Source organism: Silene latifolia, chromosome 9 (assembly GCF_048544455.1).
Source record: "Silene latifolia isolate original U9 population chromosome 9, ASM4854445v1, whole genome shotgun sequence".
NCBI classification, from domain to species: Eukaryota; Viridiplantae; Streptophyta; class Magnoliopsida; order Caryophyllales; family Caryophyllaceae; genus Silene; species Silene latifolia.
Window position 1 is genome coordinate 5426754 of NC_133534.1, and position 23230 is coordinate 5449983.

At 35.3% G+C, this 23230-nt stretch overlaps 4 protein-coding genes and 1 long non-coding RNA gene across 6 annotated transcripts in view; all 5 read right to left on the minus strand.

Annotated features, from left to right (window-relative positions):
• Positions 1-23230, minus strand: part of LOC141598835 (F-box/FBD/LRR-repeat protein At1g13570-like) — a 280794-nt gene that overhangs the window by 247813 nt on the left and 9751 nt on the right. The gene's annotated exons all lie outside the window — the stretch shown is intronic.
• Positions 280-2762, minus strand: LOC141598831 (F-box/FBD/LRR-repeat protein At1g13570-like). Its single transcript, XM_074418625.1, has 4 exons — positions 2618-2762; positions 1146-1991; positions 861-1043; positions 280-772 (listed from the first exon to the last, which is right to left on the minus strand). The coding sequence occupies exons 2-4, from the start codon at positions 1980-1982 to the stop codon at positions 470-472; spliced, it is 1323 nt and encodes a 440-aa protein (XP_074274726.1). The 5' UTR covers positions 1983-1991; positions 2618-2762; the 3' UTR covers positions 280-469.
• Positions 5035-7708, minus strand: LOC141598834 (F-box/FBD/LRR-repeat protein At1g13570-like). 2 transcript variants are annotated; one of them, XM_074418636.1, is made up of 4 exons: positions 7609-7708; positions 5796-6759; positions 5552-5710; positions 5035-5448 (listed from the first exon to the last, which is right to left on the minus strand). In XM_074418636.1, exons 2-4 carry the CDS (start codon positions 6648-6650, stop codon positions 5176-5178), a joined length of 1287 nt encoding a protein of 428 aa, XP_074274737.1. In that variant the 5' UTR covers positions 6651-6759; positions 7609-7708; the 3' UTR covers positions 5035-5175. The 2 variants fall into 2 exon arrangements, with proteins under 2 accessions (XP_074274737.1, XP_074274738.1); XM_074418637.1 differs by having other exon boundaries at positions 5539-5710.
• Positions 8809-12740, minus strand: LOC141602368 (F-box/FBD/LRR-repeat protein At1g13570-like). Its single transcript, XM_074422665.1, has 4 exons — positions 12677-12740; positions 9643-10528; positions 9396-9557; positions 8809-9296 (listed from the first exon to the last, which is right to left on the minus strand). The coding sequence occupies exons 2-4, from the start codon at positions 10477-10479 to the stop codon at positions 8994-8996; spliced, it is 1302 nt and encodes a 433-aa protein (XP_074278766.1). The 5' UTR covers positions 10480-10528; positions 12677-12740; the 3' UTR covers positions 8809-8993.
• Positions 15859-21231, minus strand: LOC141598846 (uncharacterized). Its single transcript, XR_012523641.1, has 4 exons — positions 21064-21231; positions 20908-20968; positions 17384-17464; positions 15859-16690 (listed from the first exon to the last, which is right to left on the minus strand). It is a non-coding gene; the product is annotated as an uncharacterized LOC141598846 (long non-coding RNA).

The following is a 23230-nucleotide window of genomic DNA, read 5'->3' on the forward strand; positions in this document are numbered from 1 at the left end:
GTGTCTAATTCATTTATTTACCTTTTATATTAACATGTCTCTAATGAGTTATTTAATCATCAAATTTTATTATTTTTCACTAGACTATAGAGGGAGTATTTTATTCTCTACACAATATTGCTTTTGTCTTATTTACCCAAGTGGGTGATACTTGACCCGTCACAAGCTTGTGACGGATATACCCGTCACAAGGGAGACTCATTGTTGTTTCCCTTAATTGATAAGTTGAATTGCAGATACATTAATTTGCAAATAATAGTACTTGGAGCATAAGTGCATATGCTTCAACATCCTATCTTCTTCACAAAAAAGTATAGTTCAACAGGCACATTCATGATTCATAGACGCAAAAACCGACTAACAAAATACCGGGAGAAATACAGTCCCAGAGCAATTACAAGTTCAACAGACACTGGTATTCTGGTAATGACATAAGAAGCATAGTAAAGACAAGGTAGCGGTCATAGCACTATAGCCATATCTCATCGTCGGCTCCAAACCAATTTCTCTTGGAAAAAAGACGAGCTTTTGGAGATGCTCTTGGCAATGCCATCAACGCTTTTGAAATCTTCAGTTCTGACTCAACACCAGGTTCACCAGCCTTAAAAAACACATTTTCAAGGACAACTGAAATGGCAAACAAGTATTCAACGAATTTGAGTTCCGCAGTTGATCCCATGATACTCTTAATATTGACCTCACGGAGGTGATGCAATTTGTAGTTATAGTTAAAGTCAAAGCCGCGCTGGCCAACATTTTCACCCGGATTAATCTGCAGTTAGAAATAAATCTGTGTAAGATCATCAAAATAAATATATGACCAGAAGTATGAGCAAGTTCGGAAAGAAATAAATATAAACCTGGTTTTTACTTGCTGAAATCAGTGAAATGTCAAGCGTCTTAATGTATGGACAACAGTCAATCACAGACAAAAGGTAACGGAATACACTGAAGTCATTCAAATTTAGGTTGCTTAGACAAAGTTTGTGTAGGTGTTTGAATGTGACGGATGTAGAATTCATGATGCCAACTCCAGCCAAGAACTTTCAAGCACAAGCAAAACATATGTCAGATTAAAGAGCAAATTAACTGATAACATCTAAAGCTGAGAGTAAAACAACGAAACAAGTAGCACACCACTTTACCTTACACAAAAGACCATTGAACTCCATGGACTGTAGTTGACAAGAACTAGCAAGAAGATTTACAGCATTAACGACTTTAGCAGTTTGGAGTTTTTCCCTAATTGTGTTCAAGTGCAGTGATATGCTTTCAAGACTGCGAACATTTCTGAAAGCTAGAGACTGAAAATCCCCTTCTAATATCAAAGTTTGGAGACTAGGTGCATCTATTACAACATGATCCATACCCAACCAGTCCACAAGTTTTAACGTCACCAGCATTTTACAACTTCCAATCAAAGTAATAAAGTTGTTTTGATTACGAAACATAATATTCTCCAGCAAAAGGTGCTTAAGCATAGGAAAACCAGTGAAATCAGTAGGCGGAGAATTTAAATAGAAGCCATTGATCAATTCTAGGTATACTAGCTCGCTGCACCTGAAGATATAAGAACTAATATCCACAAATCCTACAACAGCATAATGATTGGTAATTACGATCTTTTGGACTCCGTTTTTAGATAGAAAACATATCCACTGGCTGAGATTCCTACCATCCCAATTTGTATTACGCGGAATATAAAGATGAAAGTCATGAACGGGGCCATTGTGATGGAATAGTACACTGCTAATAATGCAACTGCACTTTTGCCAATCTGAACGCCTGACTACCGCTCCCCAGAAATCAGCATCAAAGTTGAGTTTCTTTAGAGACAACCAAGCACGTCTCCACTGTTTAGACAACACACTTGTCTGTGCGGCAATGCAAATAGGCAAGTGCTCAAGGATTCTGTCGCACACAATATCTAGAACATTGCTGAAAAAATCCTCGCTTCGTTGAAAAGATTTGGAACATGCCATGGTCACCTACTGTAAAGTATAAGCAGAGCTAAATCCAACATTGAAAAATTAATTTAGCACAACAAATCCAACATTGCAAAATTATTACTCCCTACTGCCCAATCAATCAATAGTATCTATTACTCCCTCCGTCCCGGTCAATTGTTGTCATTTGGTTTTGGCACAAAGACCAACGCAAAAGGAAGGAACCAATTACTAAATAACAAGTGGAACAAATTGAGTGTGAACGATCAAATTGTTCATCAAGTTCATTCTTTAAATAGAAGGGACAACAACTCACTGAGACATCCAAATATGAAAAAGGACAACAAATCACCGGGACAGAGTATTACTTTTGATGCAAAGATTAAGGAAAACAAAATGGGTGATGTTTAAACAACACAAATCACAATAACTCCACCTTCACACAACACATAGAAGAGAACCCACAAAAGCCTACCAAAAATAGAAATAAATACTAGTAACGGTCACTCTCTCCGTCCCATTCATTTGTTTTCATTTTTATTATTTGTGAGAGATATTTCAATCATTGGTAAATAAACAAATGATTGAGACGGAAGAAGTAAAGAATACAACATAAAACGTAAATAGATAACTCCTTGAGTACTAAGCAAGAGAAATTGAACGTGTCTCACCTAGCCTTGAGATTTGATGAGATCAGTAATTAGGATTTACTAAGCTAGTACTCCTAGCTTGCTGGAAAGTTGTGAGAAAAGGAAACATTAACGGGACATATACGAGTGAATGAATGTGCATGGTTCCTTGTTGGGTAAGATTGTTGTATATCACTGTATCTCAGTCATTTGTTTATCTTTGATTTTGACACAAAGAAACCAGAAAAGAGAAGAGATTAATTATTAGATGACAAATGGACTGACTAAATTGAACATAAAGGATTAAATTGTCTATTAAAGTCATTCGTAAAATAGAAAAAGTAAACAATTGGTAAGACACTTAAAATGGAATATGTAAACAAATTACAAAGACGGATCCGAGAATCTGCATGGTTCCTTGTTAGGTAAGATTCTTGTATACAAGTCAAGTACGAAGTAGAGTACCAATTTTTCATTTTAGACGGACTGTACCAATTTTTTATATTGTTATTTTTTGGTCTTAAGATAAGATCGTATTAAAAGAAACCAACCCTTTTTTCATAACACAAATTGTTCTTTAAGATCATTTGTCTTTATAAAGATAAATTTAGCCCATAGCCTTAAAGCCCAAACAATTAACTTATAACTCCCTTTTTCAATCAAATAACCAAAACTTAAAAAAATTAGTTAATATACTTGTAAAAAAACATTTTATTTTGTAATAACTTGTATATTTAGGCTCTGCTTGGTAAAACGAACTGAAAAGGTATTTGAAAAACGAAAAGGTAATGGAAATCAAAAGCTAATCAAAACTGAAAAGGTAGGTGATAAGGTAATCGAAAATTAGGAGTTGATAAGGTGATGATTATATAAAAAATTGTTTGGCAAACAAACTGAAAAGGTAGCTTATTTTGTTAAAATACCGTAAAAGGATATAATAATTATTTAATATATTATAAATTGAAAGGGCAAAAACGTAATATTACCAAGAATCAGGTACCTGAAATGTGAAATGCTACTCTAGGTAGCATTTCATTTGAAATGCTACTCTAGGTAGCATTTCATTTCAGGTAGCTTATTTGGGCAAAAAAGCTACTTGCCAAACACATCCATATAAATAAGCTACCTGAAACATTTATCAAAAAAGCTAGTTCAGTCAAAATAGGTACCTGAAATATCTTACCAAACGGAGCCTTAAATAGGTTAGTTTTTATCATAAAATGTCGTGTTGTTAAACTAAAATTAAAATAAAAATTATATTAAATATTGTCTTTGGGCTTCTCTCCTTTTGGTAGGTCTATCTTTATAGGACGGTCCTATAGGAGAGTTGTTGTTTCCATAATGTTTATCAAATCCATGGAAGACAAGATCGTATTAAAGGAAGCCAACCCTTTTTCCATAATGTTTATCAAATCCATGGAGTCCAAGAAACACAAGAAATAAACAAAAGCACATTCACTTTAGTGAACCATTTTAATTTATTTCTTCATAATTCAGAACCAAAGAATTATTAAGTCTTTGGCTTCATTGAAAAAATGATTTGGTCATTCGGAAAAAAACAATCTAAAATAACCCGAGACAAATTTAACCGTCAAGATACTCGTTAGAAAAAGCAACCTAAATTATGATTCGATCATTATCCAATCCTCCTATGGGTCTGTTTGATTATTCTTATTTCCAATTTCCCAACAAATTCCACCCCTTTTGAGTCCTAAGGTGATGACGTTAATATCCTAATACACCACTTCACTCGAATGCCCTATAAGCTTAAAGAGTGGTTAGTGCACAAACTCCTCCATACCATGACTACAAATTTCAATTCTGATCATCGATCACCAAAAATTGCACAACTTTCAGAAACAGGTGGTTCTAAGCGAGACTAAGCATCAAAGAGGCCGATTCAGCTTGAATCATCACAATAGGTAGAAGTCATAGCAGTATGGCAAGGCTGGTTTCATACCTATTTCTAGATGCTCTTGGGAACCCCATCAGTGCACTTGACATCTTCAGTTCTGACTCAATACCAAGTTTACCACACTTCAGGAATAGATTTTCTAGGACAAATTGCGGGGTAGGGAGGGTCAGATGTACGCAAGTCTTGTATTAGCAACACAAATGAGTTGTTTCAGAATGACCCAAGATGAAATTGGCGATTTTCAATCCATCGAGATACTCATTAGAGAAAGCAATGTAAAAACCCAAATAGGATACATAAATCCCTCAAAGAATCACCATTGATCCATCTCACCAAAATAAATCGACGCTTTTTTTTTTTTGTTTAAAAGTACCTACAATTTACATATATTTACGTATAAAAAACATGTTTTTCATTTTGTTAAGGTCTTTCAATTATAATTAACAAAATAATTGCAAGTATCAGACTATTATCCCAAGAGGCAACCATAATCCTAAGTTCCTAACCTTTCTAATTTCAGCCGGACAAGTTGAAAAACGCCACAAAACAACCAACAAAAGAGTAGGAGAAATACGCAGCTAGAACAATTACAAGTTCAACACACATTGGTTATTTCCTAACGATGCTTAATAACGATGAGGTAACAGTCATAGTAGTATGGCAAGGTTGGCTTCGTACACCATACCTATTTCTTCAGACAAACAAGAGACGCTTTTGTAGATGCTCTTGGGAACCTCATCAGCGATTCTAACATATTAACTTGTGACTCAATACCAATATAACCAGACTTGAAGAACAGATTTTTGAGTACAGGTGAAATTGCAAACAGGTATTCGACCAATTTGAGTTCCGCACTTGTTCCTGTGATTCCCGTAATATTGACCTCAAGGAGGTGAACCAGTTTGTTGCTGTAATTGTAGTCAAGCATGTCCTGGCCAACATTTTCACCTGGCAAAACCTGTAGTAAAAAGTAAATTCCAGTTAGAATGGAGGGAAGGGAGTCTACAGTACAGATGTTTGAGTAAGATCAGAAATAATTCATATAAACCTGATTTACTTACTGCAATATCGAGCTTTTTAAGGTAGGGACAACATTCTATCATGAGCAAAAGATAACGGGAAACACCGAAATCACTCAGATTCAGATTACTTAAACAAAGTTCGTGTAGGTGAATGAATGTGACTGGAGGAGGTCTTATGATGTCACCTGCAGTCAAGAACTTACCCGCGCAAGCAGACATGATGTCAGGTTGAGGAACAAATAAATTAGAGAATGAACAGCTTCTAAACAACTAGCACACTAACCAAGTGACCATCAAACTCGATGGACTGAAGTTGACAAGAACTTGCTGGAAGATTGACTGCATCAACTGTTTCTACTCGTAGTTTCTTCGGCAATCTCTTCAGGCACAGTGATATACTTTTAAGACTGCGAACATTTCTGAAAGCTAGAGACTCAAAATCGCCATTCAATACCAAGGTTTGGAGACTAGGTACATCTATTACAATATGATCCATACCGCTCCATTTCACAAGTTTTAACGTTTCAAGCATTATGCAATTTTCAATCAAACTACAAAAAATGCTTTGCTTGATAAAATTAACATCCTCCAGCAGAAGGTGCTTAAGATAAGGAAAGCCAATGAAATCAGTAGGTGGAGGATTTAATTTGAAGGAACTGAGTTCAAGGTGTACTAACTCGCTACACCGGAAGATGTAAGTAGTAATATCCATTTCAACATACTGATTTCTAATTACGACCTTTCTGACCCCGTTTTTAGATAAAAAAGATATCCAATGCCTGTAATCCCTACGATCCTTACATGCCTCAAACGGCATATAAAGATCTAAGTCATGAACAGGACCAATGTGACAGAAGAGTATATCGCTAATAATTTGGCAGCCTTTTCGCCAAACCAAACTCTCATCCGTATTTGTTCGCCAAATGAAACTCTCATCAATATTTTTTTGCTCCTCCCAGAAATCAGCATCAAAGTTGAGTTTCTTTAGCGACAACCAAGCATGTCTCCATTGTTTGGACAACACGCTTGTCCGTGCAGCTATGCGAATAGGCAAGGTTTCAAGGATTTTATCAATCACAATATCCGGAGCATTGCTGAAAAAATCCACCATGTTTTTAGCAGACTTGGAACAAGCCATGGACTGCTATAAAGGGATGAAAACTAAGTTTCCTGTCTTCAAAGTTTTCAAGGATTTTGAGCCAACACCCTAAACGCAAAGCATGTTTCGACCCTGGACACTGATTTTCCTGGACCCAAAAAAATCATAAATACATACAGTTAATATTGAGCACAACTGTACAAGGCTACTGAGCCAACCGACAAATTGAAACAATAAGTCGATAACTAATACTCCCTCCGTCCCGGTCAATTGTTGTCTTTTAGTTTTGGCACAAAGACCAAGGAAAGAGGAAGGGCCAGTTATAAGATGACAAGTGGCCCAAATTGGTGTGAAGGATGAAATTGTTCATCAAATGCAATCCTAAAATAGAAAGGACAATAATTGACCGAGACCCTAAATAGAATAAGACAACAAATGGTCGGGACGGAGGGAGTATGTGCCAGCGAAACACAGATCAATGAAATCAAGCAATACACAGTCAACATGTACAATTGAACATTTACAGAGACACTACATGAATGAAGATCTCCAGACACATGTTCCTTGTTTCCATCAATCTCTAGTTCCTCAAAATTAGTCACTACCATAATTTTATTTAGATTCGGAACGTCGAATTATTCTAATAAATGTTGATTCATAGAAAAAAAAAAACCCCAAATAACAAAACAGTTCAGTGAATATTCTTGAGATTAACCAACAAAATCAATTAATTTGTGTTGCTATCACCAAAAATCTACTAAAACAATATAATTAAGGTTTCAATTCGAAGTTAAGACGGCACTCACAATCAATTTAAATACGATAAAAATAAAACAAGGCTCAAAAGGAAAACCTAACAAAACGAATTGGAATTTTTTTACAATGGGCTAGCATTTCTGGAATTGAATTCAAACATCATAAACTAGGGTTCAACATCCTTAAAAATATTCAAATTAAAATGTAAAAAATTGCAGTGACTGAGAGAAGTTGAACTTACAAATAAGGTAGACCTGACGCCTGAGTTCGGAATGACCGGGATAAAATGGGCAACACCCGTTCTATTCACTATAAAAGTGTAAATTGTTTTATAGGAAAGGTCAAAATTAATTACTCCCTTAGTCCTTTGGTCATTCCTTTTTACCATTTTCATATTAGGTGTTTAATTTATTTATTTATTTTTTTATATTAAAAATATTTATAATTCAATTTTATTATTTTTCACATGTCATCTAATAATTCAATCTCAAATGGTCTCTCCTCTTTCTTTAATTTTTATGTCAAAAATAAAGGTAAACAAATGACCTTGACGGAGGGTGAATTTTATTTTGGGAAAAATGATGCTCCCTCATATTCTAGATAACTGTCCCATTGTGAAGATGACATAAAAATTAAAAAACTGAGTTTAGACCACACAAAACGGACAATGTGAATAGACTGAAATGGAATTGAATTTGAACAGCACAACACTTACCAAAAATAGACAATGGGACAGTTACCTGACTAGATGGAAATAGACAATAGGACGGTTATTTGGAATAGGAGGGAGTAAATTATTCGTTTTTCCTTTTTTATACGAGTTAATGTTATTTCAATTAGCGAGTGCGTAGCAAAAGTGAATTAGGCCGGGAGTTTTTTTTTTTTTTTTTGGAAGTTCTATTATGAGGAGGATTTTAAGAAAAAATAACTATTGATTAAGACGGATAGAGTATTTATTCAAGGCAGAACCATGGCCACCACCACCACGAGCGACAATATGCTCTTAAAAACGTAGTTCTCACTGGCCTCTCTCTCACTTTTCGATCATGCGCAGATACCACAAAGCGAAATATTTGATTTCCAACCCAATTTGTTAATTAACTTTATTGTTTAACACCATCTAAAGGAAATCCCAAATTTGCCTAAAACGTTTGCTTGAACAACTTTGTACCTGAAATTTTAGTGCAATGACATAAGTTTTTTTTTTTTTTTTTTTTTTTTTGGTGTACGAAGGACCGGCATTTTTAAAGTCCCCGGTGGACCGATAACCGCATGATTTGCGCAGCCTAGGGTTCGAACACGGGACCTCTCAACTCCTGCCCATTGGCAAGCTTTGAAGGTTAAACCCGATGCCACTAGACTCGCATCACTTGGTTAGTGCAATGACATAAGTTGAATTGCACATACATCAATCGGCGAGTAATAGTACTTGGGGCATAAGTGCATGCTTCAACATCCCATCTTCTTCACCAAAAAGTATAGTTCAACAGGCACATTCATGATTCATAGATGCAAAAACCGACTAACAAAATACCGGGAGAAATACACATCCCCAGCGCAGTTACAAGTTCAACAGACACTGGTATTCTGCTGGTAATGACTTAAGAAGCATAGTAAGTCATAGCACTATAGTGATATGTGATTGTTGGCTCCAAACCTATTTCTCTTGGAAAAAAGACGAGCTTTTGGAGATGCTCTTGGCAATGCCATCAACGCTCTTGAAATCTTCAGTTCTGTCTCAACACCAGGTTCACCAGACTTGAAAAACACATTTTCGAGGACAACTGAAATGGCAAACAGGTATTCAACGAATTTGAGTTCTGCAGTTGATCCCATGATACCCTCAATAGTGACGTCACGTAGGTGATTCAATTTGTAATTGTATTTGAAGTCAAGGATGTGCTGGCCAACATTTTTACTTCGAATAAACTGCAATAACAAGTAAACTCATATAATAAAAACAAAACTAATGTATGACAAATGCATGAGTAAGTTCAGAAAGAAGTCATATAAACCCGATTTACTTACTGAAATGTCGAGCGTCTTAATGTAGGGACAACATTCAATCATGGATAAAAGGTAATGGGAAACACCAAAATCATTCAAATTTAGGTTAATTAGACAAAGTTTGTCTAGGTGCTTGAATGCGACCAATGTAGAATTCATGATACCACCACCTCCAGCCAAGAACTTTCAAGCACAAGCAAAACAGATCGATGTCAGATTAAAGAGCAAATTAACTGATAACAACGAAAGAAGTAGCACACCACTTTACCTTACACAACTGACCATTGAACTCCATGGACCGCAGTTGACAAGAACTAGCAAGAAGATTTACGGCATTAACTGTTTTAGCAAATAGGAGTTTTTGCCTCCATGTGTTCAGGTGCAGTGATACGCTTTCAAGACTGCGAACATTTCTGAAAGCTAGAGACTGAAAATCACCTTTTAATATCAAAGTTTGGAGACTAGGTGCATCTATTACAACATGATCCATACCGTTCCACACCACAAGTTTTAACGTCGCCAGCATTTTACAACTTCCAATCAAAGTACTAAAGTCGTTTTGATTCCGAAACATAATATTCTCCAGCAAAAGGTGCTTAAGCATAGGAAAACCACTGAAATCAGTAGGCGGAGAATTTAAATAGAAGCCATTGATCAATTCTAGGTATACTAGCTCGCTGCACCTGAAGATATAAGAACTAATATCCACAAATCCCATATCACGATAACAATTGGTAATTACGATCTTTCGGACTCCGTTTTTAGATAGAAAACATATCCACTGGCTGAGATTCATACCATCCCAATTTGTACTAGCCGGAATATAAAGCTGAAAGTCATGAACGGGACCATTGTGATGGAAGAGTATACTGCTAATGATGCTGCTGCACTTTGGCCAATCATAATCCCTGCCTTCCGCACCCCAGAAATAAGCATCAAAGTTGAGTTTCTTTAGTGACAACCAAGCAGACCTCCATCGCTTGGACAGCACACTTGCCTGTGCTGCAATCCAAATTGGCAAGTGCTTGAGGATTTTATCGCACACAATATCCAGAACATTGCTGAAAAAATCCTCGCTTCGATGAAAAGATTTGGAACATGCCATGGTCACTACTGTAATGTAAAGTATGACTGGTAACCTCTTACTGATTCACCTGGATTAAAAAGAATTCGCTTAGCCAATGTACAATGTTAACTATATCTCCCAGACAAATTAATGTTTCGTTTGCATCAATTTCTAGTTCCTCAAATTCAGTCACAACCATCATTTTATTTTTTGATTCAGGACATAAAATTGTTCTTTAAAGTGTTATGACGTAGTCACACCGCTAGACTATCCCAGAAAAAAAACAAAACATGAACTGATGAACAAATAATCAGATTCATCACCAAAAAAAAAAATTGAGGAAGCTTGAAAACCTTAAAACCATCAACCATCACCAGAAATATACAAAAGATTTTAACAACTAAAAATTAAAATCAGTACGAAACTACGAATGTTGATGAAAAGAGTATTGCTTGCAATCATTTACTTTGATGTTGTTCTTCATCATGTAGACAAAGCAAAATTAATATAGTAGTAGTACAAGTGTACAACTACTACAGCAAAACATCTTACGATATGAGCGAGTATTTCATTTTGGCAAAATCATTACTCCCTCTGACTCTTACGATATGAGTGAGTATTTCATTTTGGCACTACGATTAAGGCATGCATATGTGGAAGGTGGACCAAAACGGAAATGGAGCAATTCAACAGAATAGGTCAGATAAGGAATATGAGAGATTTCTAAGAATCGAAGGGAGTGCTAAGCTAATACTTCCTACAATCGGAAGCATTCTTAGCTTCCTTTTGCTTCTAGTGATCAAAGTTACAATCCTTTGCATAACTGGTGACACGGTGGTGACTATTTGGATAAAATTAATTGCACAACTTAGACAAAGCCCTGTTTGGTAAACAGCGGATTAATTTTAGCATAAGCAGATTGCAAAAGCAGATTATAAATGGCAGATTTTATCAGAAGGTTTGACTAGCATATTATAATTAGCAGAATTAATTTAAGTGTTTGGTAATTGACAGATTACGATTAGTAGATTGTTAGTTTTATTTGTAAAATGGAGAAAAATTTCTTATTTTACAATATGCTAACCAATATGCTAGGGTAAACAGCATATTGACCCCAAATATGCTGTTTACCAAACACTAAAATTAGCATATTGATTGGTCAAACATGCTAAAACCCTTGAATATGCTAAAAATTGGCCAATATGCCATTTACCAAACAACGCCAAACACTTAACTCTGGACATCCATAAGGCGGTTTGTCGTGGCTAAAGGGCTATCGGAACATACTCAACAGGGTACCCGTGAAGCATAACGAATCAATTAAGTCAAAGAAACACAAGAAAATAACAACAAAAACACACAAAATCCACAATATAAGGAACTAAACCAACCTAGCTACATTGTGCCGCGAAACAGACAATCCAAATGAAACAAGGTCCCTAACCCATCAGGCCATGCTTCCTCTCTATCAAAATAAGGTTTTTCTTGATTTCACATTCTTGGTTTCTCTACTATGATTTACAACTTACCGTCAGAATAACATTCACATCTTATTTTTTCTTAAGAATATTCTACGGTGTACCCCTGAATTTTTGGGTTTTCTATGTTTTACCCCCTTTTTTTTTTATATTCTACATTGTACCCCTAAACTTTATACTTTGTTCTCCATTATGACCTCGTGTAACTCTCCATGAACTTTTTCACTATTAAACAACTCTAATTTGACCTTTATTATGACTTATTAATGTTGTATCACCATCATATATTAGAAACTTCACACATCACTTTTAATAAGCACCAACTACTATTAAAATCATTTGTTATGATTCATGACACGATAATGGAGTTTTGATAGCTTTTAGTTAGTTTCGTATACTATTTGGTTGGTTGATGAGTAATTCGGCGAACTAATAAGTAAATGAACATAAATGACAACACAATACAGCAACATAAAATGGTCTAGAGATTGTGAGAATGAAATCAAGTAACAAATCACAGCATAATCAATGTAAAATAAAATGGGTTTTGCCCAGATTTTGAGGAGTGATCAAGTTATGCATTAATTAGGGTTCATCTTCCTCAGAAAACCCAAATTAAGTTGATGGGGGGAAACGAAAAATTAGCAACTTTTATCAGATTGCATGTACATAAATGTAAACATAGTTCCAAAATAAGATTTAAGAGAGCAAGTAAATGTAAAAATTTAATTACAGTGATAGAGAGAGGTTGAACTTACAAAGAAGGGAGAGCTTGATCAGTTGAAAAAGAGAGTGAAAATAATGCTCAAAATGGGCAACTCTACCTCTTTAAAAATAGACCGGGCAAAATAGTTAACCGGGTTGGATTAGTTCATGTTGGGTTATTTTCAGGTTGGCAAAAGTTTGGGTAGGATTGAGTTGGGTGGTTTCGTTTAGGTGCGGGTCATTTTGAGTTAACATCTAGCCAACCATAACACTTTCGAGTTGAGTTTTACTGGGTCGAATTAGTTAGGGTTCGGGTCAAACTCGAGTCTTCAATTCAGATGTCAGGTCAACTCAATTTTATTAGGTCTACATATATGTCACGATTTGTCCTTTTGGAATTATGACTTTTTTTTTACTCAAGGAAACTATCTCATTTAGAATTATTCTTATCACTTGAAAACAACTTAAAAATAAGAGTTTTTTTGTCAAAAACTACCTTATATTTGGGGGTATTTGTATAAAGATTACCTTATATTATTTTTCTTATTTTAAACTACCTCTGTTTTCTCCTTTTTTCGTCAAAAGTTACCTATGCTGAAAATATGGCGAATTTTGGTCAATTTAACAACATCAACATATCTCACATTACTCTCTTACACTAAATAACAATGATAAAGTGCGTTTAAACCACAATTTAACTTCAAATAAGCATAATTTATGTTTTCACATTTCAATAATAACTGCAAACATCTTTTAAAGTTCAGCGTAAGTGCATCATAATTTCCCAAAATAGGGTCTAAGCAAGTTTGAAACATAAAGGACTCATGCGAGATAGGTTAAAGTTAGAAAACTGACCAATTCTGTCTAGACTCTTAACATAGGTAGTTATTGACCAAAAATAAGGAAACCAAAGGTAGTCGAAAACAAAAAAAATAATGTAAGGTAGTATTTTTACAAATACCCCTAAATAGAAGGTAGTTTCTGACAAAAAAACCCTAAAATAAATAAAATCGACGGACATTTTTCGTCACAAGCTTGTGACCTCTCACGTAATATAAGTGAGAGAGCAAGTGGCAAAATGGCAGTCATGGTCACACACTCACAGTTGATAATATTAGTTTGCCATGGATGGAATAATTATCCTTGAAGATGATGAATGATCGGACAATCTGAGCGTCAAGGCCGGACATGGCCAGATCCATATAGTGTAAGCTAGTATTGATTAGGGACAATTACTGATGTCAACGAGCTTAGTTATAAAGTAATGAGAAGTGATAATCAACTACTTAGACATAGACCTCGAGTTTTTAGTTAAACAAACCAAATCACTTGTATTGTTTTTTGTTACTTTGTTTTTGTTTATTGTTCCTTGTAGCGTAAGCTTATGTTCACACAATAATAAGCTCTAAAATTATACCGCGATTATAAGCTATAATAATCATTGCGCTCATACAACATGCTTAAATCTTTTTTAGGCTCACGTTCTTAAGAGGTAATCAATTCAATTCAAAAAGATGAGATTTTAATCCAAATTGTTCATGAAAGATTACTAAAATTATTAATGTAATATATGAGTGTTAGTAATCAATTTTAAAGTAAACCACAATATAAATATCTAGTACATATTAGTTTGTGGGTTTGAGGGATAGTCTTGGGTGCAACTAATTGGAGGGCTTCTAGTTTGAAGTCAAGAATGTTCATCCATTAATGGAAAGCTCAAGAACTAACAAGAAGGAGATCTTGTTGGTGCCCAATATGACCGAATTTCATTTCATATGGTGAGAAAATGTTTTCTTATCTTCTTTTATTGATGTTTGCATGCATAAGATCACTAATTAATTTTATGACAAATTAAAACATATATGAATATGTTAAGTATATAGATCTACTTTTCCTTCAATTGGTAATGAGTAGCAAATACATAAATATGGAAAAAAAAAGGGTTTTTTGATAACTACTACCTTTGTATTACACGGTTTTGAGAACTACTACCAAAATAGTTTTCGTTTAAAAACTACTACCTGTAAGTTTAATTTTTTTTAAAAACACTACCAAATCTCATATAAACCCAATAAAACACAATTATAACCATTTATTTTTGAATTTCCATCTTAAGTTGTAAACTTTACCCCTTTAGCACTACTAATACTACTGTTTGCCAATCATTTTGGGGCAAATTTACTTTAAATTAGCTTCATCTAATTCACCTATATAACGTAATTAAGGTAAAAAAGTTGCTTAAACGTCATCAAATTAACTAGTTTAAGGTATAAAAATAACAACTTAGGATGGAAATTCAAAAATAAATGCATTTGAGATTGTGTTTTATTGAGTTTGGATGAAATTTGGTAGTGTTTTTTAAAAAATTCAAACTTATTGGTAGTAGTTTTTAAGCGAAAATTATTTTGGTAGTAGTTCTTAAAACAGGGTAATACAAAGGTAGTAGTTATCAAAAAACCCAAAAAAAAAAGGACTAACAAAATAATGGGAGGAATTACAAGTTCAACCGGCACTGGTTATGGCCCAAATCCCAATGTTGCGTAATGAAGAGGGTAGCACTCATAGCAGTATGTCGAAGTTGGTTACTTGGTTGCGTACCTATCTTTATAGACGAACAAGCGATGCCTTTGGAGAGGCTCTTGGGAATCTCATCAGCGCTAATGACATCTTCAATTCCGACTCAATATCAGAACAACTATACCCGAAAAACATGTTTTCAAGGGAAGGTGAAATGGCAAGCACATATTCAACCAATTTGAGTTCCGCACTTGTTCCTATGATACCATTGATATTGACCTTCCGGAGGTGAATCAATTTGTAATTGTGATTGAAGTCAAGGTCAAGAACATGCTGCCCAATACTTTTATCTTGAATAAGCTGCAGTAAGAAGTAAACTCATGAAAGAAATTCTTACTTACAGATACAGATGCCCGAGTAAGTTCCGAAAAAATTCATATAAACCCGATTTACTTACCGAAATGTCAAGTGTCTTAATGTAGGGACAACATTCAATCATAGACAAAAAGTTATGGTAAATATCGAAATCACTCAAATTTAGGTTACTTAGACAAAGATTGTCCAAGTGGTTGAATGTGACCGATGTAGATCTACTGATGCCATCTGCAGCAAAGAACTTTCGCACAAAAGCAAAACCGACGTTAGGTTGAAGAGCAAAATAAATTATACGAGTACTCCACATCTACAGCTGAAAGTAAAACAAAGGCAGGCCGTAATATTCTTAAGAACTAGCACACCATATTTACCTTACACATGCAACCATTAAACTTGATGGTCTGAAGTTGACAAGAACTTGCAAGAAGATTAACAGCATCAACTGTTTCATTAGTTACAGTTTTTACCGGCATTCTGTCCAAGTGCATTGATATGCTTTTAAGACTGCGAATATTTCTGAAAGCTAGAGACTCAACATTGCCTCCTAATACCAAGGTTTGGAGACTAGGTGCGTCTATAACGACATGATCCAGACCACTCCAGTTTGTAAGTATTAACGTTTCCAGCTTTCTACAATTTTCAACCAAACTACCAAAAATGTTTTGCTTACGAAATTCAATGCCCCACAGCTCAAGGTGCTTAAGATTAGGAAAACCACTGAAATCAGTAGGTGGATGATTTAACCTGAAGCCTATGAGCTTTAGGTGTACTAACTCGGTGCACCGGAAGATATTAGAAGTAATATCCACTTTAGCGTACCCATCCATCACGATCTTTCTGACTCCATTTTTTGATAGAAAAGAAATCCAACTGTTGTGATTCATACGATCATCAGATGCATCAGACAGAATATAAAGATAAAAGTCATGAACGGGGCCATTGTGATAAAAGAGTATATTGCTAATAATTTCGCTGCGCTTTCGCGAATCATTGATCCCGAAACCAAAATAATCAAAGACGAGGATCTGTAGTGATAACCAAGCGCATCTCCATCGTTTGGACAACACGCTTGACTGTGCAGCCATGCGAATCGGCAACTTTTCAAGGATTTTATCAATCACAATATCCGGAACATTTCCGAAAAAATCCTTCATCGTCTTGATAAAGGCTTAGAACTGTAAAGAATATGAACAGGTTATTATTATTATTAGCGCATACAAATTGTGTGATACAAGGATGCATATACTCTATACACAAGGAGAAAAATATTCTAGATAATATTTACCTTAAGCTTGCTAGACTCGGAATAGCAATGGTCTATGCACTGATTTAAAGGGATAATTTTGACTAAACACCCTAAACACAAAGCATATTTTCATAAAGATCAGTAACGGAACTAAGATGGCTAGCAAGAGCGGACGCCCCCAGGCAATGCAGTAAATAAACTTTTTAGTTTAAACTAGTTTTGATACCGGGATAACATATAAGATTACAATTTTTTTAGTATATACAAAGAGGCCACTAACCGAAAATATCTTAGTTTAGTGGTTAAGACAAAATGTACGCTTCATTATTAGAGGGAAAAAAAAAAAAAAAAAGGAGAGGCCACTAAACTATAATCTTCATGCTTCACATTTCATCCCATTTCAATTTATACACTCACTTTTTCGAGTAAATCTCATGTGAGACCGCCTCACAATAAACTATCGTGAAACATGATACATAAAATAATACTTTTCGAGTTATTAGATGTTAAGTGAACCAAATCAAGTGTAGAGAATCAAATTGTCATTTTTAAAATGGAAAGGTAAACAATTAAGAGAGATACCCAAAATAAAATAGATAAACAAATGAGCGGTCAATCTTACCTTGAATAAGGCTATAAATGATGGGTCGGAATTAAAACTGACGAATAGCTTAATCTTGAAATAAAGTGCCCCTAACCCAATCTGCAACTACAAAAATCACCGGTCAGAGAGTACTAAATTAATAACTTCCTTGGTCCGAACTTTGAATCATTATCTACCTTTGATATTGAGGAATATTTTATCAAAATAAATAAATGAATGAGACGGAAAAGTGTGCATACGAGACTGTACCCAATTAAGTGTGCATGTAATGTACCAAGTAAGAAGCAAGGAGTAAACTGTAAAAGTTGAGAATTTATAGGAGTGAAAGAGCAAGAGTAAGAGTAAGGGTAGCGATTATATTTTAGCTGTGACACCCCGCGATAACGCGGAAAATATAACTAATAAAATGCGGAATTTTAGGGAATTTTTGAAACTTTTAAAATTTAAAGCGCGGGTTCACCAAAATCCAAAACATAAATAAAGAGTGCGGAAATAAAGATTTTAAATTATATAAACGTGATAGTCGGGGTGAGGGAAAATATATCCCTCGAATGACAATACAAAAAAAGGTAGGTCTAAACAATCCTAATAAACCAACTACTAGGCCGAAGTGCTCGCTAGCTCACACATGTCTTCACCTCATGAAGGCATCACTAATACCTGTCATTCATGTAAACATGAACGCCACAGTCAGTGGGAAGTAACTCAAGGTTCTCCCAACCACAAAATGTCAAAACGAACTTAACAAAGAACTAAAACAGGTAAGTCACGTAAGACTCTTACAAAAATATGGATATCAAGTTTATGTTTAAACATGGTGATTAAATGAGATGGAACAAGATAGATCAACATTAACATGATAACGGTTAAACTATTCATGTGAGACAATTAAATAATATGAAAGACAAGAAAACAGACACGGCCACTTAGCCACGAGCACGTATTTCAAGGAGATATGACCAAAGTAACCATCCAAATAATGCAAGACATTTATCACTCTTAGACTATAATTTCCCCGGTAGGACTACGATAATAAAACGGTCCTAGTCTAAATCTGCAGATTCTCGGGTGTACATCCCGATTCGACGTGCGCCAGCACAGCACGCACCCAAGACTCGACTACTAAGGAGACCGAGTACCTCTCCCCAATCGCCAGAACAGCACGAAAGTGGCGGAAAGACTAAGATAAGACTCACTTGCTAGAACAGCACAAGTGGCCAAAAGCCGTACTTGCCAGAACAGCGCAAGTAGGCCAAAACCGTACTTGCTTAACAAAGACAAGTAGGTCAAACCCGTGCTTGCCAGAACAGCACAAGCATGGCAAAAATGTATGTCAAGCACGTACGATGGTAATATGGCATTTCTACAAGAATACGACTCAACCAAATCAATACACAAAATGACACGAATGAACTTGGAATGAGAAAAATGGGAGAAATGAGTAATTAATGAACCAAGTAAATTATTCCATGCCAATTTATACTAATGAGCGTAAATTAGCAACTTATTTCTTAAATACTTGTCACTTGAATAAAAATGCAGATAAACGGAAATGAACCATTTATAATAAGCAAAGCAAGAATTTAATTCTAAATGACTCAAATGTAAGATAAAACCATTCATTACTTATAAAATATAAATAATTAAATTGGACTCATATTAAAATGGACACATGTCATTTCATAGACCAATGAGGTAATTAATAAATGTATTTTATAATTGCAAATCATGTGAGAAGAATATAAAAATGAACGATATTTAACGAATTACGAGATATAAAACACGAGGTAGAACTTAAATAGCCGCAAACGGGACATTTACAAGACCACACCATCTTATAAACTAGCCCGAAAACTAAAAGCATAAACAAGCCCAATTAAACTAATGCATATCAAAACAAAAAGAAAACAAAGGTAGGTGGGAACATGGTGTATGTTACGCACTGATTACTCAAGGGTACATAAGAAGGACTACAGAAAATATAACTTGTTCCCAGGTCATCTCATGACTCCTCTGTGACGAGGCACATCAAATTTGCTCAAAAGAAAACGTCTTGTAGTAACAATTGGTAGTTGAGCCTTGCCCTCACTTAAAAGAGGTACTAAGGCTAGATAGTCCTTGGCTCAATTTGGCAGTAGGATTACCATTCCTGTTTCATATAACCAATTTTCCATTCATAGAAAAGAAACCAATGAATGAAGCAAGTTAGTTTTAGGGGGTTAAACATTTCCTCTACCTAGTATCCCAAAAGCAAGCAAACTTTCATTACAACTTCAAAAGATTGTTCCTTTTTTTTGTAAGCAACATGAATACAGTTTATGCTATTAATTTCTTAATCCTCATACAACTTTCTCCTAAAAATCGCTGCCCAAAACCAACCCATAAAAACAGTCCCTCATCAGCACATAGCAGCCTGCTCAGTCGCGTCCAAAACAGTCCCAAATCCCTGCAATAAAACATCCCAAACAGCCCACTCACAACCCTACCACCGCTGCCAAATAGCTTGCAACCCAGCTCCAAAAACCGAGCCAACACAGGCCCCAAACACCTCACATACCCATCCCAAAACAGACCATACGACCTCCATTTTGACTGTCCCAAAACAGTCCGAAGGATGCACAAAACTGCACCACAACTTGTACCAAAACAGTCCCAATTTCATCTGAAAGCGACCGAACTAAGCTATGTAAAACAGTCCCAAGACAACCCTAGAAAGACATACAACTCGTCCCCAAAACTGTCCTGAAGTACCTGCAAAGACTACCTCAAAACAGCGAGAAATCGTCCCCCCCCCCCAAAAAAAAAAAAAAAACTCAAAAACAGTCCCACGGTAGCATTATACAGTCCATGAGTAACCTGCACACAGTGACTCAAAATAATCCCAAAATGTTGTATACAACCGTCCCTAAGGATGTGTTTGGATAGCGAAAGTAGAGGGAAAGGGAGGGGAGGGGGAAGGAGGGAAGAGAAAGGGAGGTAAGGGAAGGGAAGGGCAAATGGGGAGTGGTTGTTTGGATACAATTTCCTTCCAAATCTTGCCTATTGTGGAGAGATTTTGATTTGCCTTGGAGGAGGGAAAATGGATCCCTCCAAATCTCTCTCCCTCTATTTCCCTTCATCCATATTTGCTATCCAAACAAGGGATTTTAAATCCCCTGCTCCCCCTCCCTTTCTTTTCCCTCCAAATCACTCAATCCAAACACACCCTAAAGTAGTCCCATTTTCGTCTTAAACCAGCTCAATATCAGCATTCAAATCCTCCATAAAACCATTCCGAAACAGAGAAGTAAGCCGTATCATATTGACCACCAAACAGTCCCAATTTACACTTTAAATCGGTCCCCAAGACCACACGACTCGTACCAAACCAATCCAAATGAAGAGCGCATAAACAAAATAGCTTAATTCAAACATTATTTCGAGACGGAAATTATCACACAATTGAGGAAAGCATAAAGGATCAAACTTTATCAAACAAGAGCATATAAAACGACACAAAAGACGGAAATTTCGACATTTGTCGAGTAACCTATCACCGTTACCTTTAACTCTCGAATTCTCAGGTGAAAACGTCCAAGGCACGAGCTTTACTTCAGTCTTCAACTAAAAAGGAGGAAAAACGAGTAACATGGGTCACAAAACCGAGTTTGTCACGAAATGCCCATTTCGAAAATTCAACAAAATCAAAGCTTTCTTACCTTAAAAGAATGAGGACGGAGAGAGGAAGCTAATGGTATAAAAATAATGGAGTTTGGTTGAGAAATAAGAGAGGGATCTTGGTTTGAAAGGTCGAAAAATGTATTACTAAGGCACTGCGTAAAAGTTGTTGCTGCTGCTATGTTTTGGTGTTTCAAAATGAAGAAGAAGTGGGGGGTGTATGCAGGGGTAGGGACGGGTGATTAATAATAATAATAATAATAATAATAGTATATACTCCCTCTTAATAATACATGTTTTTTCCATTTCATTTAGTATGTTAAAGAATAAAACTAATAAACAAATGAAAAAGTAATCTTTAAAGTTCTTTAGTAAAAGTCTCACTTAAACTAATAAACAATGAAAAAATAACGAATTAGGCCCATAATGGAGTGGCAAAAGTTGTAAATAGATAAAGGTCATACGGACAATATGGTCAAAAAGATGTCTCAATAAAGAAAGTTGAGAAATGGGGCAAATATAAAAACTTTGCCATTAAGAGGAAATGGGGCACACATAGACATTTGGAGGGAGTAATAATAATAATAATAATAGAATTATAATAAAATATATAATAATAAGTAATAATAAAAGTAGAGTGTGGGTGGGTAGGTGTATGTGTTGTCAATATAAGGTTGGTCCGAATTTAGATAAGATCCCCAATTGAAATGTGACGGTCTAAGCTAGTCGGTAACATAAGACGGAATTATGTCTCGAGTTTATTTTAACTTGAGACGGAAACTAATATTATTATTGTCACCATTACTGTCCGACCAAAAATACGTATACATTTATTCTTATATAATTTACGCCTCAAAAATATAATTTAGTAATACGTATTTTTATAAAAATGAGCTTTTATATAATATTTCTATAGAAATCGGGTTTTGACATAAAATTAATTAAATTGAATAATTCAAAAATATATAATAAAGTGATTAAACGGTTTAATAAATTTTAAATGTCAAAAAGGGAAATTCGCGGGTGTTACATTAGCATTCAAGGAAGCATATGAGGAGACGGTATGAAAAGGAATTAATACTTCGTAGTTTGGAATTTCTAGTCTTCTATAGTTCTATGTCACCTTTCATTTTCCCTTATTAAAACGTCATTAATACCCATAGTTGCCTATTCGTATACTGCAAAATTTATGGCATTTAAAAATGACGAGTAGGTTTTCTGAGAGACAGTCTCTTAATAAGTTTAATGGGAGACTTTAGTGAATCGGCAACTTTTCAACGATTTTATCAATCACAATATCCGGAACCAAAATAATAAAAAACGAGGATCTTTAGTGATAACCAAGCATGTCTCCATTATTTGGACAACACGCTTGTCTGTGCAGCCACACGAATCGGCAACTTTTCAAGGATTTTATCAATCACAATATCCGGAACATTTCCAAAAAAATCCTCCATTGTTTTTGAAAGACTTAGAAGTTAGAACAAGCTATGGAGTGATATAAAGGGGATAATGAGCAAGTTCTTCACTCTCCAAAGCAGGGGCGGAGGGAGGGGGTGGGCTATATGGGCTATAGCCCTACATGATTTCTGGTTAAATAATTTTCACTATCAAATATAGGCATGTCAAAAATGTAGCAAAGTTGGTCATTGGTTCACTACATAAAAATTCAGGGGTGAATGAATATACTTCTAGTTAAAATGGTTTTGAAATATAAATTTTTTCCAGTACTCTACTTTCTCCGTTAAACTCAATATATCGTATTAATGTTTGGCCAAAATTACAGATATTGCCTAAAACACTGTTTGAACTTAAAAAAAATTGCAACCGTATTTCAATAGCCCTACATGTATTTAATTCCTGGCTACGCCCCTGCTCCAAAGTTTAGTCGTCTTGGAGAGAAGTTTGAGCCAACTGCCTGAACAAAAAGCATATCTTCAATTTGTTGTTGTTCAAAATGCTGCTAAATAGAGGCCATGCAAACATTAATTGACAGTTTGATTATCATGAAGATCATTGACAGTTTTTAATGGGTCAAGTTCTCCGGTAGATAAGACAAAGCATATGGAATATCAAATGGCTTGTCTTTTTCCTATTCAAGTGAGTAATACTAGACCCGTCGTAAACTTGCGACGGGTATGACCTATTATACAAAATTTAAATAGAGCATTGCTCAATTACAATAATACGATTTCTCTAACGCGTACT

Excerpts from the sequence above, each read along its gene's own strand:
- LOC141598831 (XM_074418625.1), bottom strand. The coding sequence starts at position 1,982 with ATGGCATGTTCCAAATCTTTTCAACGAAGCGAGGATTTTTTCAGCAAT. Across the intron at positions 1,044-1,145 it reads TCAATGGTCTTTTGTGTAAG|TTCTTGGCTGGAGTTGGCAT; the intron begins GTAAAGTGGTGT and ends TGTGCTTGAAAG. Across the intron at positions 773-860 it reads TTTCAGCAAGTAAAAACCAG|ATTAATCCGGGTGAAAATGT; the intron begins GTTTATATTTAT and ends TTCTAACTGCAG.
- LOC141598834 (XM_074418636.1), bottom strand. The coding sequence starts at position 6,650 with ATGGCTTGTTCCAAGTCTGCTAAAAACATGGTGGATTTTTTCAGCAAT. Across the intron at positions 5,711-5,795 it reads TCGAGTTTGATGGTCACTTG|TTCTTGACTGCAGGTGACAT; the intron begins GTTAGTGTGCTA and ends TGCGCGGGTAAG. Across the intron at positions 5,449-5,551 it reads TTAAAAAGCTCGATATTGCA|GTTTTGCCAGGTGAAAATGT; the intron begins GTAAGTAAATCA and ends TTTTTACTACAG.
- LOC141602368 (XM_074422665.1), bottom strand. The coding sequence starts at position 10,479 with ATGGCATGTTCCAAATCTTTTCATCGAAGCGAGGATTTTTTCAGCAAT. Across the intron at positions 9,558-9,642 it reads TCAATGGTCAGTTGTGTAAG|TTCTTGGCTGGAGGTGGTGG; the intron begins GTAAAGTGGTGT and ends TGTGCTTGAAAG. Across the intron at positions 9,297-9,395 it reads TTAAGACGCTCGACATTTCA|TTTATTCGAAGTAAAAATGT; the intron begins GTAAGTAAATCG and ends TTGTTATTGCAG.